General features: G+C 52.5%; 3 protein-coding genes across 3 annotated transcripts; 2 read left to right on the plus strand and 1 right to left on the minus strand.

Moving 5' to 3' along the window:
* Window positions 1–7705: 7705 nt before the first annotated feature.
* On the plus strand, window positions 7706–8089 carry PG985_003873 (subtilisin-like protein; the record flags this gene model as incomplete). The annotated part of the gene is given in 2 exon segments (XM_066823642.1): window positions 7706–7921; window positions 7934–8089. The coding sequence occupies 2 exon segments, from the start codon at window positions 7706–7708 to the stop codon at window positions 8087–8089; spliced, it is 372 nt and encodes a 123-aa protein (XP_066686802.1).
* A 2371-nt stretch (window positions 8090–10460) lies between these two features.
* Window positions 10461–11073, plus strand: PG985_003874 (GCN5-related N-acetyltransferase (GNAT) domain-containing protein; the record flags this gene model as incomplete). Its single annotated transcript, XM_066823643.1, has 2 exons — window positions 10461–10503; window positions 10565–11073. 2 exons carry the CDS (start codon window positions 10461–10463, stop codon window positions 11071–11073), a joined length of 552 nt encoding a protein of 183 aa, XP_066686803.1.
* Window positions 11074–11154: 81 nt separating this feature from the next.
* On the minus strand, window positions 11155–12282 carry PG985_003875 (uncharacterized protein; the record flags this gene model as incomplete). The annotated part of the gene is made up of 1 exon (XM_066823644.1): window positions 11155–12282. One exon carries the CDS (start codon window positions 12280–12282, stop codon window positions 11155–11157), a length of 1128 nt encoding a protein of 375 aa, XP_066686804.1.
* Window positions 12283–13198: the final 916 nt, after the last annotated feature.

The following is a 13198-nucleotide window of genomic DNA, read 5'->3' on the forward strand; positions in this document are numbered from 1 at the left end:
GGCCCAGATTGGTAACCAGAAACGAAAGACATCGCTTGCTTGCTTTGAGATCATGCAGGTGGATATTAAAGTCCTCGAGATCTCGCGGTCTCCCTTGAGACCCATCTAGCCTGGCATTTGGGTCGGCGCCGGCATACGCTCCCTTGGATCTCACGCTGTGCGACTGATCCACGACAGCTACGCCATGGACAGGTGCCGAACACCTATTTATGCTACTCTATCTCTCTCTATCCCAAGTCCCCTCCTCGTATGGGAACAGCCCATATGTACGCCACCCACGAGGGTGAACCCAGAATCTTGGTTTTGTTTTCGTAGGGCTTGGATAGCCACAGCCCACCCCCTACCTGCTGCACCTAGAAGCATGGCCGATGGACAAAGGTGAGATATCTTACCTGCAGACACGCGTCGTCCCGTGTTTTTCCTTGCCTGCCCAGGCAGTAGCCAGCAGCAGCAGTAGCAGCAGCATTAGCCAGGCAGAAGCAGAAGCAGAAGCAGCCCTGTTATTATGGGTTTGCGTCATAAGTATATGCTGGTTTCTGCTGTTGTGCATAACACGCCAACCACCTCCGAGGCGTTTATTAACTTTTCCTCCCTTCGCGATATAAAAGACATCTGCAACGAGCGACATGGATTTGCAATGCATGATCCAGCAGCTCGCCACGCCTCTCCCTTCCGGGAACACTATATCAAGTAGACACTATAGTAAGCGAGGAACAGGTTCGTCCTTGTTAAGGATGCTGCACCCCCTGGGGCTTAGTCAGGCTGCCTCATTACAGTGAACAATAGTAAGCACTGGGGGCTTACGTACACCCGTTATCAGACCGCATTTCTGTCTCGGTGGTCCTTAACCCGACCTCTTCAACAACGATGCATGATTCCTAGCATAACACATTACGTCCAGCAAGACTTTCATTGGTCGTTGTCTGGCAGTATATTGTTCGCTGAAAACAAACTCGATGCAGCTCATACAAGTAGACAACCCATGCTAGGGGGGTCTTTACTCGACGGCCTACATACGCGATCTTGATCTCATACGCCGCTATCCGGCGCGAGTCCTCGAGGCCGGGTCCAGAAATGCAAAGCAAAGAGCGGTATAGCCTGGTTTGGGCATGAATCATAAGCAACCCTGTTTGGGGAGTAGTATACTAACGTTCAGATATAGCCGCATTATTAGCGTACAGATCTCAGACCGTGGACGCCTTTTTGCTATCTAATTAGGTAGTAGTAGATATTGATATGCTCGTCAACACGGGCCATGTGCATCACTCGCTCTTGTTACCAGCGTTTCTCAAACACCACTTTTCGCTTTTGGGGGCTGAGGTCAGGCCGCGATGCTGTCCTCTTTTCGTCCGGGTGCCAGATTTGGACATGACAATCGCCCTGTACCACGGACGAGGTTCCCAATCGAGCAGGTAGCCGGTGCTTGGGTATCTCATCTCGGCAGGTTTTTCGATCCTGCAGCAATGCGCGTGTTGCCCAATCTCAGCCCACACAAAGCTCTTTTTACCTACGTCCGTAGCAAGAACATGCATGACATGCGGTGCGACCCTCAGACAAGCTTACGGGTCCGTCCTCCCCTCTCCCCGTCTCCCCCCTCCCTCTTGTCACAGTTTACCTACCCGGCTTTCGGACGGGGGAGAGAAAAAATAGCGTGTGAGGGGTAAAGGACAAATCGAAAAGTGCATTTCATCAAAATTCGCTGCTGCGCGTGTACAACCCAGTGGAACGGGGCATCAACGATGGCTTGTTTCAAGAGGTTACCTGGGTCCGGACCTTTCCCATTGCAGGCCATGCTATCTCCGTCGGTCCACGCATGTCAGTTTGTTACCTGTCTGCCCTTCCATTGGGACTCGACGCAACTGGGATACTGTGATATTCCAACCCCAGAGCCGGATGCGGACTCGGATCGGCCATGACGAGGCTATTGCATAATTAACACACACCCAAAAAACGCTTCACTGCTAGTAGTATATACTCGAACCAGGGCCTGAAACTTTAAGTCTAACTCGCTCGACTATACATTCCCACAAGTCAGGGGCAGCAGGATCGGCCGGAAGTCACATCAGATCAATGTAGGCCGCCGCCGATGCAGCACCGAGCATGCATCGTACGCCGTAATGCATCGTCAACACAATAGGCGAAAAGTGGCTCAGATTGTTTAGCTAACGAGGTACGGCATGATGCCTGTCACGATATATCCAAGATTCGAGACGAGCGAGGTGAGGCGAGGCGAGAGAGCGACGGGGGAGAGAGAGAGAGAGAGAGCTGTGAGAGCTGTGACGTGTGTGCATATAACAGGGGGGTTACGGACGCAAGATGCAAGTTCCGTGGGAGCGCGATGTTACAGGAATCGGGGCAAATTCCGTGCTGCGACGCGCCTGCGATTGGCCGTTCAGCTGTTACCGAATCTATGGGAAATTAAGCAGCAGCAGTCAGTTGCCAACCGGGGTCTGCAAGTCCAGGGTGCAAAAACCAGGGAGGGCTACAGGGCCAGGGCCAGGTGCCAGGTGCCAGGTGCCAGTACCAGGGCAAGGACAGGGCCGAGGGGAAATAGAGTAGGACAGGGGCCCCAGGGCAGGTTGGGCAGGATGGGCAGACAGAGGGCCAACGGCCGCCATCGCACCCGATGTCCAACGTATGCGGCTACCCGCTCCCAGGACTGCAACGCAACGCGACATGGTCGGTGGTGGGTGGGGTCCGTCCAGCCAGTGGCCAAGCATCCCGTCATCCAGCAAGATACCTACATACAAACAGATCAGATCAGATCCATCTTGCTTCCTTCTGCTCCCCCACAGAAACTAGCTGACGTTATATTACTTTTCCCCAATTGCAGTCAGTCGGCCACGGACTTTGCCGTCGCTGCTTCGGTCATCGTTTTGCTCTTTCCTCTGCCCCCCTCCACCCCTCCAAGCTCCAAGTGGCGTGGGCCGACATTCCAAGAATGGGCTGACTCTGGGAGATTTGGGACACTGTGAATGGCTTTTAACTCTGGGTATAAGCAATATGGTAATGCAATCTACATGAACTCTCGATCTCGTTACGAGGTCAATCTGGAACCCGACATGGCAAGCGCAGCCATGTCTTAGCGTTCCGCGACCGACCGACGGACCGCACGTGGGTGTTGTGCTCACTGAACAACCGTGGTCTGTAACCACCAACGATGTTCCTCCCCCTATCCCTTCCGCCCGCTCTCCTTGACAAGCCTCAGGCGACACGGTATTGGCGAACTGTGTGCTACCGATCAATTGCGCAAAAGGGAGGCAACCAATGTGGAGATTCGACGAAAGGGCTATCCCTGACTCCCAAGACGAGCGAACAGCACGTTTCCCAAGCTACCGATGCAAGCTCCCGTCGCCGTGGGCCCTTGGGCTCGCTGGATATAGATCACGCAGTGCTTGATCTTAAATGACGCACCCGATAGCCATAGCCCTCTCTGGTTTTCTTTCTTTCTAGATTACACCAAATCACCGAACATCATCGGTCTGTACTTCCGACGCCGAAAACTTTTCCTTCGCTCGCTCGCTTACTACTACAGAGAAGGACGAGAGAAGGCCGCCATGAAGAGGCTAATGACCCCGGATGTCTTACGAGCTCCAGAAGATAGGTTTCACGATACGACGTGCAAAGCTCTCTGACAGGAAAGTGGCATTGACTTGCATGGTGCATTCGAGGGAAACAAACTTCAATTGACTCACAATGGGATGGAGATTGGCAGATTGGTGGGAGAGCGATAGCCTAGTTTACTTGGTCGAGAGTGAGAAAACAAAGTTCGGATGTGTCTCCGGGAGCAAAGGAGCAAGGGCCAGCAACCACCATGACATAAGTGTTATCGGCTCTGCCCTGACCCGGTCTTGTCTGGTGGAAGTGGTGGTAGTAGTAGTTGGTAGTAGTAGCAAAAGAAGCAGAAGAAGTCTTAAGAAGAAGGGGGTGGGCAGGGGTGGTGCGCACACTACAGCCCATTCACTTTCACTACGGCTACACGCATAGTAGTAGGCCCTTCGCTCCACAAGAACCGCTATTGGTGACATGCCACTGGACGGCCGCCAGCCCTTGTCCGCCGATCCCAGGTAGTTCCATGCGTGGTTGATTCTTTTGTCAGCCACAGCTCGTTGCTTTTTCTCTGTGCCCCCTTACACCCCCCTGTCCGTTCCCCCCAAGCCAAAAAAGACAAAAAAAAGTTCATAGCTTTTCGGACATGGGTAGGAGCGGGAAGGATGGGGCAGCCCAGGTCCAAAAAGGAGTAGGCAGGACCCACCTCACCGAGGCCGCCCAACTGCCAGAACAAATAAAGGTGAAGGGGGCGTGAACCGAGAGCTGAGAGAGAGAAGGGAGATGGGCTTGTCTCGAGCCAGCCTAGCCTCGATGCTAGATTCGGAGAACGGAGGAGAAAACGGGCATGCCCATCATCAATCGCGTGATCCCGGATCGTCGTCCTCTTTGGAGGCCCTGCCCCACCATGATACGATGACTAGCACTAATATATTATTGATTGAAACTCTATTTCGCATGGTGTTCTGGAATATTGACAGGTGTATCTGGATGCGGTGATGAAGTCTGACCGCCGAGAGCCGTATAGCCTGTTCCAGAAGGTCCTCTTCCTCTCTATCTTTTTCTCTCCTAGCAACCACATCTACCAACTTTAGCCATGGTGAATCGCTGACTCTGGTCATTTTGGCAATGAAACTGTCAGGTAAAGCCACCAGGCCCAAGTAGGACGATCCGGGTCGATCGTTTGTGGAGAGCTGATCCTTTCTCGGCCCTCGACTAGCTACATACCAGACGTTGGCCCTAGGGATGAGCAGCAGCAGCAGGGCTTTCGGGGCCGACCATCACTGGCCCTCATTATCCACGTGGCAACCGCACATCCCAATATACGGTGGCTTGATGCTAGTGGGTCAATTCACACATAGCACATAACCGCCTTTTGTTTTCGTCGACTTTGGACCCTACCTAGAATTACATACATACTCACCAGATCAGACTAGCAGATCGATACCGCCCATCCCGGTTGAGTGATGACGTGAATATGAGCGTGAAACGTAGCACACCTTATTCGTTGAGAGGAGGGCAGGGTGTGTATCATGGTATGCATATTGGGGGCCGTCACGGTGGTGGTCACCGAAAATCTCCTTCCCACTTTGCCAAGCCGCTTCGACCGGCAGCACAGATGACAGTAAGTAAGCGACAGGGAATACGTGCTGATACTATTCCCGGCCTGAAGCAAGCAGATTCCCCTCTTTACGCAGGTAGGCAGTAGTAGGCGAAGTCAATCTCGAATAGTGTGACGGTCGTCAAGGCACTGCCGCAGCAATGTCATATCATGTGTTGGCCGATGCTGTCATTGGCCAATCTTCGTTATACGATGCATGGTCAGCATTTCCTTGCTTGTGATGACGGGGTTCCTGGATGACTTTGCATTGATCGGCGAAATGGTAATTGAGATACTTCTTTTCGGTGTAATGTTGTGGGAAGAGATGTATCTGGAGTATTCTTGGTATATCAGAGCTGAAGCTCTGAACGGTTGCACACACGCATTTGAATTAAGTATCCCATCCCTATTTTCGGGTTGATCCCAAATCTCCTGCAAATGCACCATGAGGGCTATCCTGTAACTAAAAGACCCCTTTGTGGTCTGATAAACGTAGATGCAGGTGTTGCTTGGAGCTTCGATCGTGCTGGTAATATCACATGAATGTCGTCTATCTTGAGTCTGTGTATGTAGACTTCTCTAGGTGCTATCAAGCTCTCAAGGCACATCTACCACGAATACCAGAGACTAAGTTCGTCATGACATGGCGTCTTATCAATAGCTAAATTCTAGAGACCTCGTGATACCAGTGTGGTGTCAGGTTCAGAGATAGGACGCCCCTTACCTGATCACATACAATCAAACGAGTACGGATGTTGTGTCGTTGTATATCGATACTGGGTGTGGGAACTATCATGGGCAGTTAGCCACATCTAGCTGCCATATATGCGTGTAAAAATACTTGACTTGACTCTATAAGTCCAATATCCATCTGTATTCCAGCGTCACAGCCGATTCAAGTCGCAACCCTTGCTTCCCACCGAGATCTGAAGCAAACGAACCATGATTGTTAGTAGTACTGGGCCCTTCAGTCAAGTATATTAAGGTCTTACTAACATCATGTTTTCGTGGAGCAACCGTTTCCTATATGATCAGTATTTGAGGTGGAAGGTGGCATCCACCTAATCAGCTTGCAGAGCTCCTGGAAGTGGGAGGGACGCATTCCTTCGGATGCACCTTGGCTTCTAAATCGCGCTACCCGCCTGCAAAGTATCGAGCCTCAGTATGAAGAGTCGTAAGCTCACCTTATCATCAACATGGCTGTGATGTCTTATAGATGGCCAACGCACATACCGCGGCAGCACGAACGCTCTGTTAGACGGGTTCACGATCGTAGAAAAAGTGCCACGATTCTCATCACGGAATCGCTGGAACTGACACTTGTAAATCGCTTGTTAGATATGTGCTTTTGCTTGGTTTGCTTGTTCCAGTTGTCACTTCACATAAGACTCAAGAGATGACACTCGTAATGAGATAGGGAGTCTCCTTACTTGGCTGGCTTAGGTTGGGCATGCACCTGATGATCATTTCTATCGTTGATGATATGCTCTCTAAGAGTAGATGCCCCTTAACAACAAGCCTCAGCATCACACGTACATTACAAACTCCCAATAATTTGGTCACATAAGATCCTTACTTTGCGGGAAGGTTCTCACTCAACTCGCCTCGCATGCACCTCCCCTTTGCACTGAGTCGAGTTGTAACCTAGGACGAATGTGACCGAAAGAGCTGTGAATAGGGGTGGTCAGCCAGAAACAGCTTTGTCTACAGACCCAAGAACCATTTTGAATGTGGCTTGTGGTGTATCCACGTTAACTCGGAGTAACCGTAATTTGCCCGTTATATATACCGTCTTGAGGTCTGTTCACCGACGTAATCCAACATACGTCCCTTAGCTGTCGTATGCATTGTTATAGCCTGGTTTGCCTCGGTCCATAGCCGACTCTACAAGGCCTGCATTGCCATTCTCACTGCAGGAAGTCATACCCAGTCGCTCGGTCGATCAACACTCAGTCTCCCATCAGAGAGCTGCGAAAACTGCCTTGCAATATGATGTCCACCACAAGTCTTGACACACCCGGTACCTCCACCGGTTTCTCGAGAAATGTGCAAACTGAGTGTACAACCGCCGAGATTAGGGCAAGGCTTGAAGCGGTACCAGGTGTTGTTTATACCGAGCCTGTTATTACTGCGTGTATCCCCAACCCAAACCTGGGAAATCCTGTGTTAGAGATTTCCCCATGAATGCATATGGCGCAAGGCAGAAGCCAGAAAGGTTGTCTTAGTCTATTGCCGCATGCTCAGGAGGAAATCTTGTTTCTGCTCTTCAAAATGGAGATGTGGATAACTCCACGCCTTTGGTAACGAAGGGAAAGGGGTCAAAATTGGTGTCATTGATACCGGCGTTGGCTTTCGAATCTAGCACGCGGTGCCGGACACGGACCCGGGAGCGTCAGTGGATATTCATTCAAAAACAGACGACGACAAGAGCCATGAGAGCTCCGACCCGTTGGGTATCTGTCAAGGCGCTGGGCACGCCACCGATATAGCTGGTATTCTCCCTTTTGACAGGTAGATCCGGGGCAGTTAGCTACTCTCGAGGCACGCATCATCGGAATGAACCCATTAGACTCCAGCCGAAGGTACAATTTCATTGCTGTAGCCTCTGAAGCGGAGCCTCACGTTTACAGTGTGCTTGGTTGTTGGAACATCGGCACGATCGATAGCGTCATTGCCTCTGCTCTGGAGGCACAAGCGGACAGCGTGGATGTGGGCAGCTTGTCCAACAACTTCGGCCAGCAGTCGCCGTACGGAAACGACCGCTTCGCTGAAGTGAGCACGTAGCTTGAAAGGGCGGTAATCACTGCCATTGTCGCGGCCGGAAGTCCCAACGGTTTCAGCAAGTGTACCTTGGCGCTCTGCGATGCGGGCCAGATCAGCAAGCTATCGAGTATCCCGAATGCCAACGCCGTGTCCAACAAGAACTTCCCTTTGGTATGAAATGCGAAGGTTTCGGAAGTGACTGATGTCCCGCATGTTTCTCTCTAGCCACTGGAGGAGTACGAGGGGCTAGGTCTTTAAATCATCAAAGAAGGCTGTTGGAGAGATGACTAGGACGAGGCCATCCATCAGCTTGAGAACCAGGGGAAATTCAGCAAACACCGCCATCGCATTCCGAGTCACAGGCGATTGCCGGTTGACCGACACTATGGCATGCGCCCAGAACTATGAACCCAATTATATGATGGGTCTATACCAAGAGACGTCGACCCTGTACTTCGAGGACTACGACCTGTCGTCAGCTGGTTAGTTTGGGGCGGGGGATTTCACCGTCGTCGACACTTACACGAGAAAGTCGCTGACTAGAGACGACGACGTCGCCCGGGGTAGTGGTAAATACCAGCTCTTCCTCGACGACAGCACCGTCTCCAGCCCAACGCAGGCTGTGAGTGGCACGTTCGATTAGGTTCCGGGATAGGATTATGCGCACAAAGTACTCTTCAGCAGGTTGGTCAATCCTAAAGACACCATGATGTCGCGTACACAATCAGTCCGCGCCAACTGACCATCTCGGACGTGGCGCGCGGCGTGTACGGCATCGCTATCCTGACCGTCGCCATTCAATTGCTCTCCGACCTCGAAACGTATGGTATGTCGCATGTAGGAGCGGCCTATGGCGGTTACAGTCTCGCGTTACCTACATGGAGCAAGTACGGCTCCGCCACGTCCCCGACCCCAACAGTAGTAAAACCCACGGCGGGGGTTTTCAAGATGTTCAGCTTCACCCTCTCCCCGTCTACGCGCGCGATGCCATTTAAGGTGCCCGTGTTTGGTGGCTACATCCAGGTCGCCTCTGGGGATGACAAAGAGCTGAGTGTACTGTGCATCGGGCCTGCCTCACTCGTGCTTTAGCAGTGACTACATTCATTACGACCCGACCCTATCACTGCCGCGCGCATCACGTACACCTACCCTAACGGTACATCTGTCAAACCCACTGACTGGTTGGAGGTCAACACGCCACTGGCCTATATGTCGAACCTGGCGCGCTCGAAGTGGACGCAGGCGTGGCCGGTGCATGTGCCGTCGGCCGACAAGACCATGGCGGCCTATCCCTAAGGCTTCGATAGCGACAGCACTAACTTGCATGGCTACCACCTCTCGACGGCCGAGCCGCTGTCCAGCATGTTCGGGTTCCCGAGTCATGACGCCCTGGTTAACGTTAGGAAGCTAGCGGTCCCGAGGGCCAAGCGTCTTCCCGCGGGTTAAAGGGTGGAGGTCACGGCGGCGCCCGACGGTATGATGTACTCGCCGGAGCCCGGGCATCGTCGGTAGTGTCTGACCTGCGATGGATTATGGCTTTGGCCAAGCTGGAGGACTACGACACCTGGCTCGGGTCGGTGAAGAAGGTGGTAGATGGCACGACTGAAGGGGCTGTTCTGTTTCTCAATGCCCAAGTATCCCGGCTTCCCCTACACCAAGATAGTGCCGCGCGGATGATATCTTTGGGCGTTTTGAAATACATACTGTGAGTTTCTGTTCCCTGCAGCAAGATGTTGATTTAGGATTACTCGATCGCTACACGGATACATACCGAATCAGGAGGGACATCGGACGTCACTCGACAAGAATGGACGGTGTCTGCAAGCACAAAGAGTCACTGACGAATCACAATAGCAATACATCTGTTGAGAATATGATTAATGTGTATTGGTGAGCAATTGAGTAGGTAGATATATATTTAGATATCCATTCGGCATGACACCAGTAGCCTGGAACGATCATCTACATTGAACCAAGGTCTCGTGAATAATGATCTCTCAAAATAGAAAGCTGCTGCTGCAGTTCTTTCAAACGTTGCAGTTATTTCAAACATGTCAAACATAAACGAATGACTCGTGTAGAAGCATGAGTCTCTCGAAATCATTATATCCCTCACGGTCCACAATGTGAGCGAAATGGGCCTTGAATGCCGACTTCGGGGCAGGATCAAGAATGAAATAATACAGAGTTTAGACGCATGAGAAAGGCGGTGACGCTAAAAGAACGGGAATGGGCGATTCGCAGTGCCAATTTGCGGGGGAAAACAGGCATGCCAGGCCTCAAAGGTTAGATGGGGTTGGGTTTCTGCCATTGCGCCGCATGCTACCCCCACCACGAGCCTAGCTTGACCAGCGACATGAGCTTGGAAGGGCGTACGTACATATGTGTCGTACATAATGCAGTGAGTGCGTAGTAGCTGGGTGGGATGATCACTTCTGCTAGTGCTTGAGTTCAATTGTTTCTCTACTTGCCACCCTTCTGCGCCCAAGCCTTGTCCTACTTACAGCTGGAAAGCTCCAAGAAAGCAGTAGCACCACTTACAGTAACAATGGCCCCAGCACCTTGTACAGTGCGCCATGCGCGACGCGAGGGTAAGTATCACACAGTCCTCAAACGGTCACGAAATCATTGTAGACTAAACATCTAAATTAGACGTACCTGCGATCCTGGACATGATCCGCGAACTAGCAGACTACGAGCACGAGCTCCACTCGGTCGAGGCGACCGAGGCCACGCTCCTCGACACCATAGCCCTTGCCCCTGACGGCGTGAGCTCGACGTCGACCGCCCCCAACACCGAGGCCATTACCCCTTCGCGACCGACGCGCTGCCTGATCCTCTTCAACGAAGAAGAGAAGCCCGTGGGCATGGCCTTGTACTTTTACAACTATAGCACGTGGCGGGCCAAAGCCGGCATCTACCTCGAGGACCTCTACGTCCGCGAGACGGAGCGGAAGAAGGGCTACGGCAAGCGGTTGCTTGTCGAGTTGGCCAAGGAGGTGGAGGCGATGAAAGGTGGCCGGCTGGACTGGTCGGTTCTTAAGTGGAACGAGCCCAGCATCAAGTTCTACGAGTCCATAGGCGCGATACCGCAGAGCGAATGGGTCGGCATGCGGGTCGAAAGGGAGGGCTTGACAAAGCTGGCGAGCTTGCTGGACTGAAACATGCCTTTCGTCCGTCTTGCCCCGTGTGCACTGAAGCTCCGTGACATAGATATGACAGAACATGCAGGTTCGCAGGTTTCAACCCTTTCCCTTGTGGGCCTTTGTACCGCCTGGGCGAGCCCCTTGTACGTCAACGCCCGAGAAGAACTGCAGGTCCGAAGTTGTTGCAGGTGATAGTTCTCGGCGTGCTGCTCCGAATGTGACCTGAAATTTCCCTTTCCCTTTAGACTTTTGCAGAATTGGGGTTGCCTCCCATACGCGGCTGTATATGCTTCGTCGAAGCCTTCTAGGCTTAAACGACTTCACTCCTATAGGTCTGCCTTGGCCACGAGGGTCCGTATCGTGAGCACCGGATAATGACTTGAACACTCGAGAGTTGCCGCGTTCCACCGCTCGTACGGGTTTCGTGGCGTATGCCTCCCAATTCCATTCGTGAGCCGTATTTGCCGAGGAGTTCGGTACAGCCACGGGCATAGTGGCGATCGGTCGTCTTGTTGGCACGTCAAACATTTTGGCTTCTGCCTGCCCCATACTCAGGTCTTGCAGCAGGTCCCATTCGCCTTGTGGCACCGGAGGCATCAAGTCGGCCAATACCCTTGCGTAGTGTTTCTGCTCTTTCCGCTTGGTTGTTTGGGGCTTGAACGGTTTACCCCAGGCGTTCATTTTGGGCAGGGCCGAGGCAGGATCATAGGTCTTGCGCATTTGCTTTGGCCAGTTGGTATTGGGGCTCCGAACCTGGGCTCCTGCGATAGCCTTGATCTTTTCGACGTCCCAGTTATCTAACCAGCTTTCAATAAGAGTATCGTCGGGTTGAGGCTTGCGATTCGAACCACTCGCTGCGGCGGTTGTTTCTTTCCCGTTTGTTGTTGCTGGTGGGAATAGGGGTTTCAGCTCTAGGGCCTCCGAACTCTCTGCAGGCTCTTTGCCCAAGGAGGAGGATGCTAGCAGACGTCTTCTTTTACCCAGTCTACCAGACGCAAGAAAGCAGAGACGACGCGTGCGGTCAAGGTGTCCTGAGTTGGCAGAGCGTAAGTAGCGTAAAGATTGATGGGCTTTGTGGATGTTGGGCCGACGATCGTCGCGAAATTTGGATCGAATTACTTCGGTCACCCACGGGCGACAATAAGGCGGGACGTATGTAGCTTCGCGAAGGAGATGCCGATACAGGTGTATGGCAGAGTCGGGATGGGGTAGTCGAGACGGCATCGTGGCTTGGATTTAGGGGTCGGAAGGAGTTGGTGTAGCACCCCAAGGTCTAGGTTTCGGCAAACATTGACTGGGCAAAGAAGGTCGGCTGGGCGCAGCGGTAAAGAACGTCTGGGAGCACCAAGAGTATGATAGCCCCAATCTTTAGTATACAAGAATGGATAGCGGTTTTTCGCCGCTATCAAAAAGGGGCAGGTATAGTATAGAAAGATGAGGTTGGCGACTTGAACAAATTCACGTAGGCAGGCTCTTGGCTTGACTTTCCACTTTCGCCCAAGAGAGCTTCAAAGTCCTTCTCGGTGAGCCAAGGTGAGATAATGAGGTATGAGCTGCAGGTGCAAGTGGCGCTAGCCGTAATCGCGTTAGATTCATGAGCTCACCTCTCTCCATGCCCCGCTCCGAGCAAACAGCCAATAACCCCGCTCCTTGCCTGCCTGCCTTCCTGAGCAAATCTGTTAAGCAACGGACCGTGCACCTCGGACGACCTTTCCCCCAGCAACAGCGACCTTGGCTGGTGATTTTTGCATCAGTGCGTCAGTAGTGCGGTCTCTTTCGCGTGCCCAGCCTGTTCCTCAATTCCCCCCAAACCCCAATTTCCCGTGCCTCTACACGACCAGAACACGTCCCGTCTCCCGTCACGGTCTCACGAGATTGACACGCTCTTCCACGTTCACCACTTTAATTGAATTCCTCCTTTTGGACATAGGCTTGAAATTTCCAGCTCAAGGGTAGCTCTAGCTGCTGTTTGTCCATATATCCAACGGGGCCTGTGAGAATTGGTCGATCCGTTTTGCTCCATCCATAGCGCAGGCTTTGTCGAACCGGTGGGTGTTGCCATAAGTCATCCTGCCTACTCCGTACCGAGTATCCTCACTCACAACTGCACCTTTTTGCCCTGGTCTGGCCAGCCAACCAA

The sequence above is a fragment of the Apiospora marii genome (genome assembly GCF_038362585.1).
Source record: "Apiospora marii strain CBS 49790 chromosome Unknown utg000003l_segment0_segment0, whole genome shotgun sequence".
Classification (NCBI taxonomy): Eukaryota; Fungi; Ascomycota; class Sordariomycetes; order Amphisphaeriales; family Apiosporaceae; genus Apiospora; species Apiospora marii.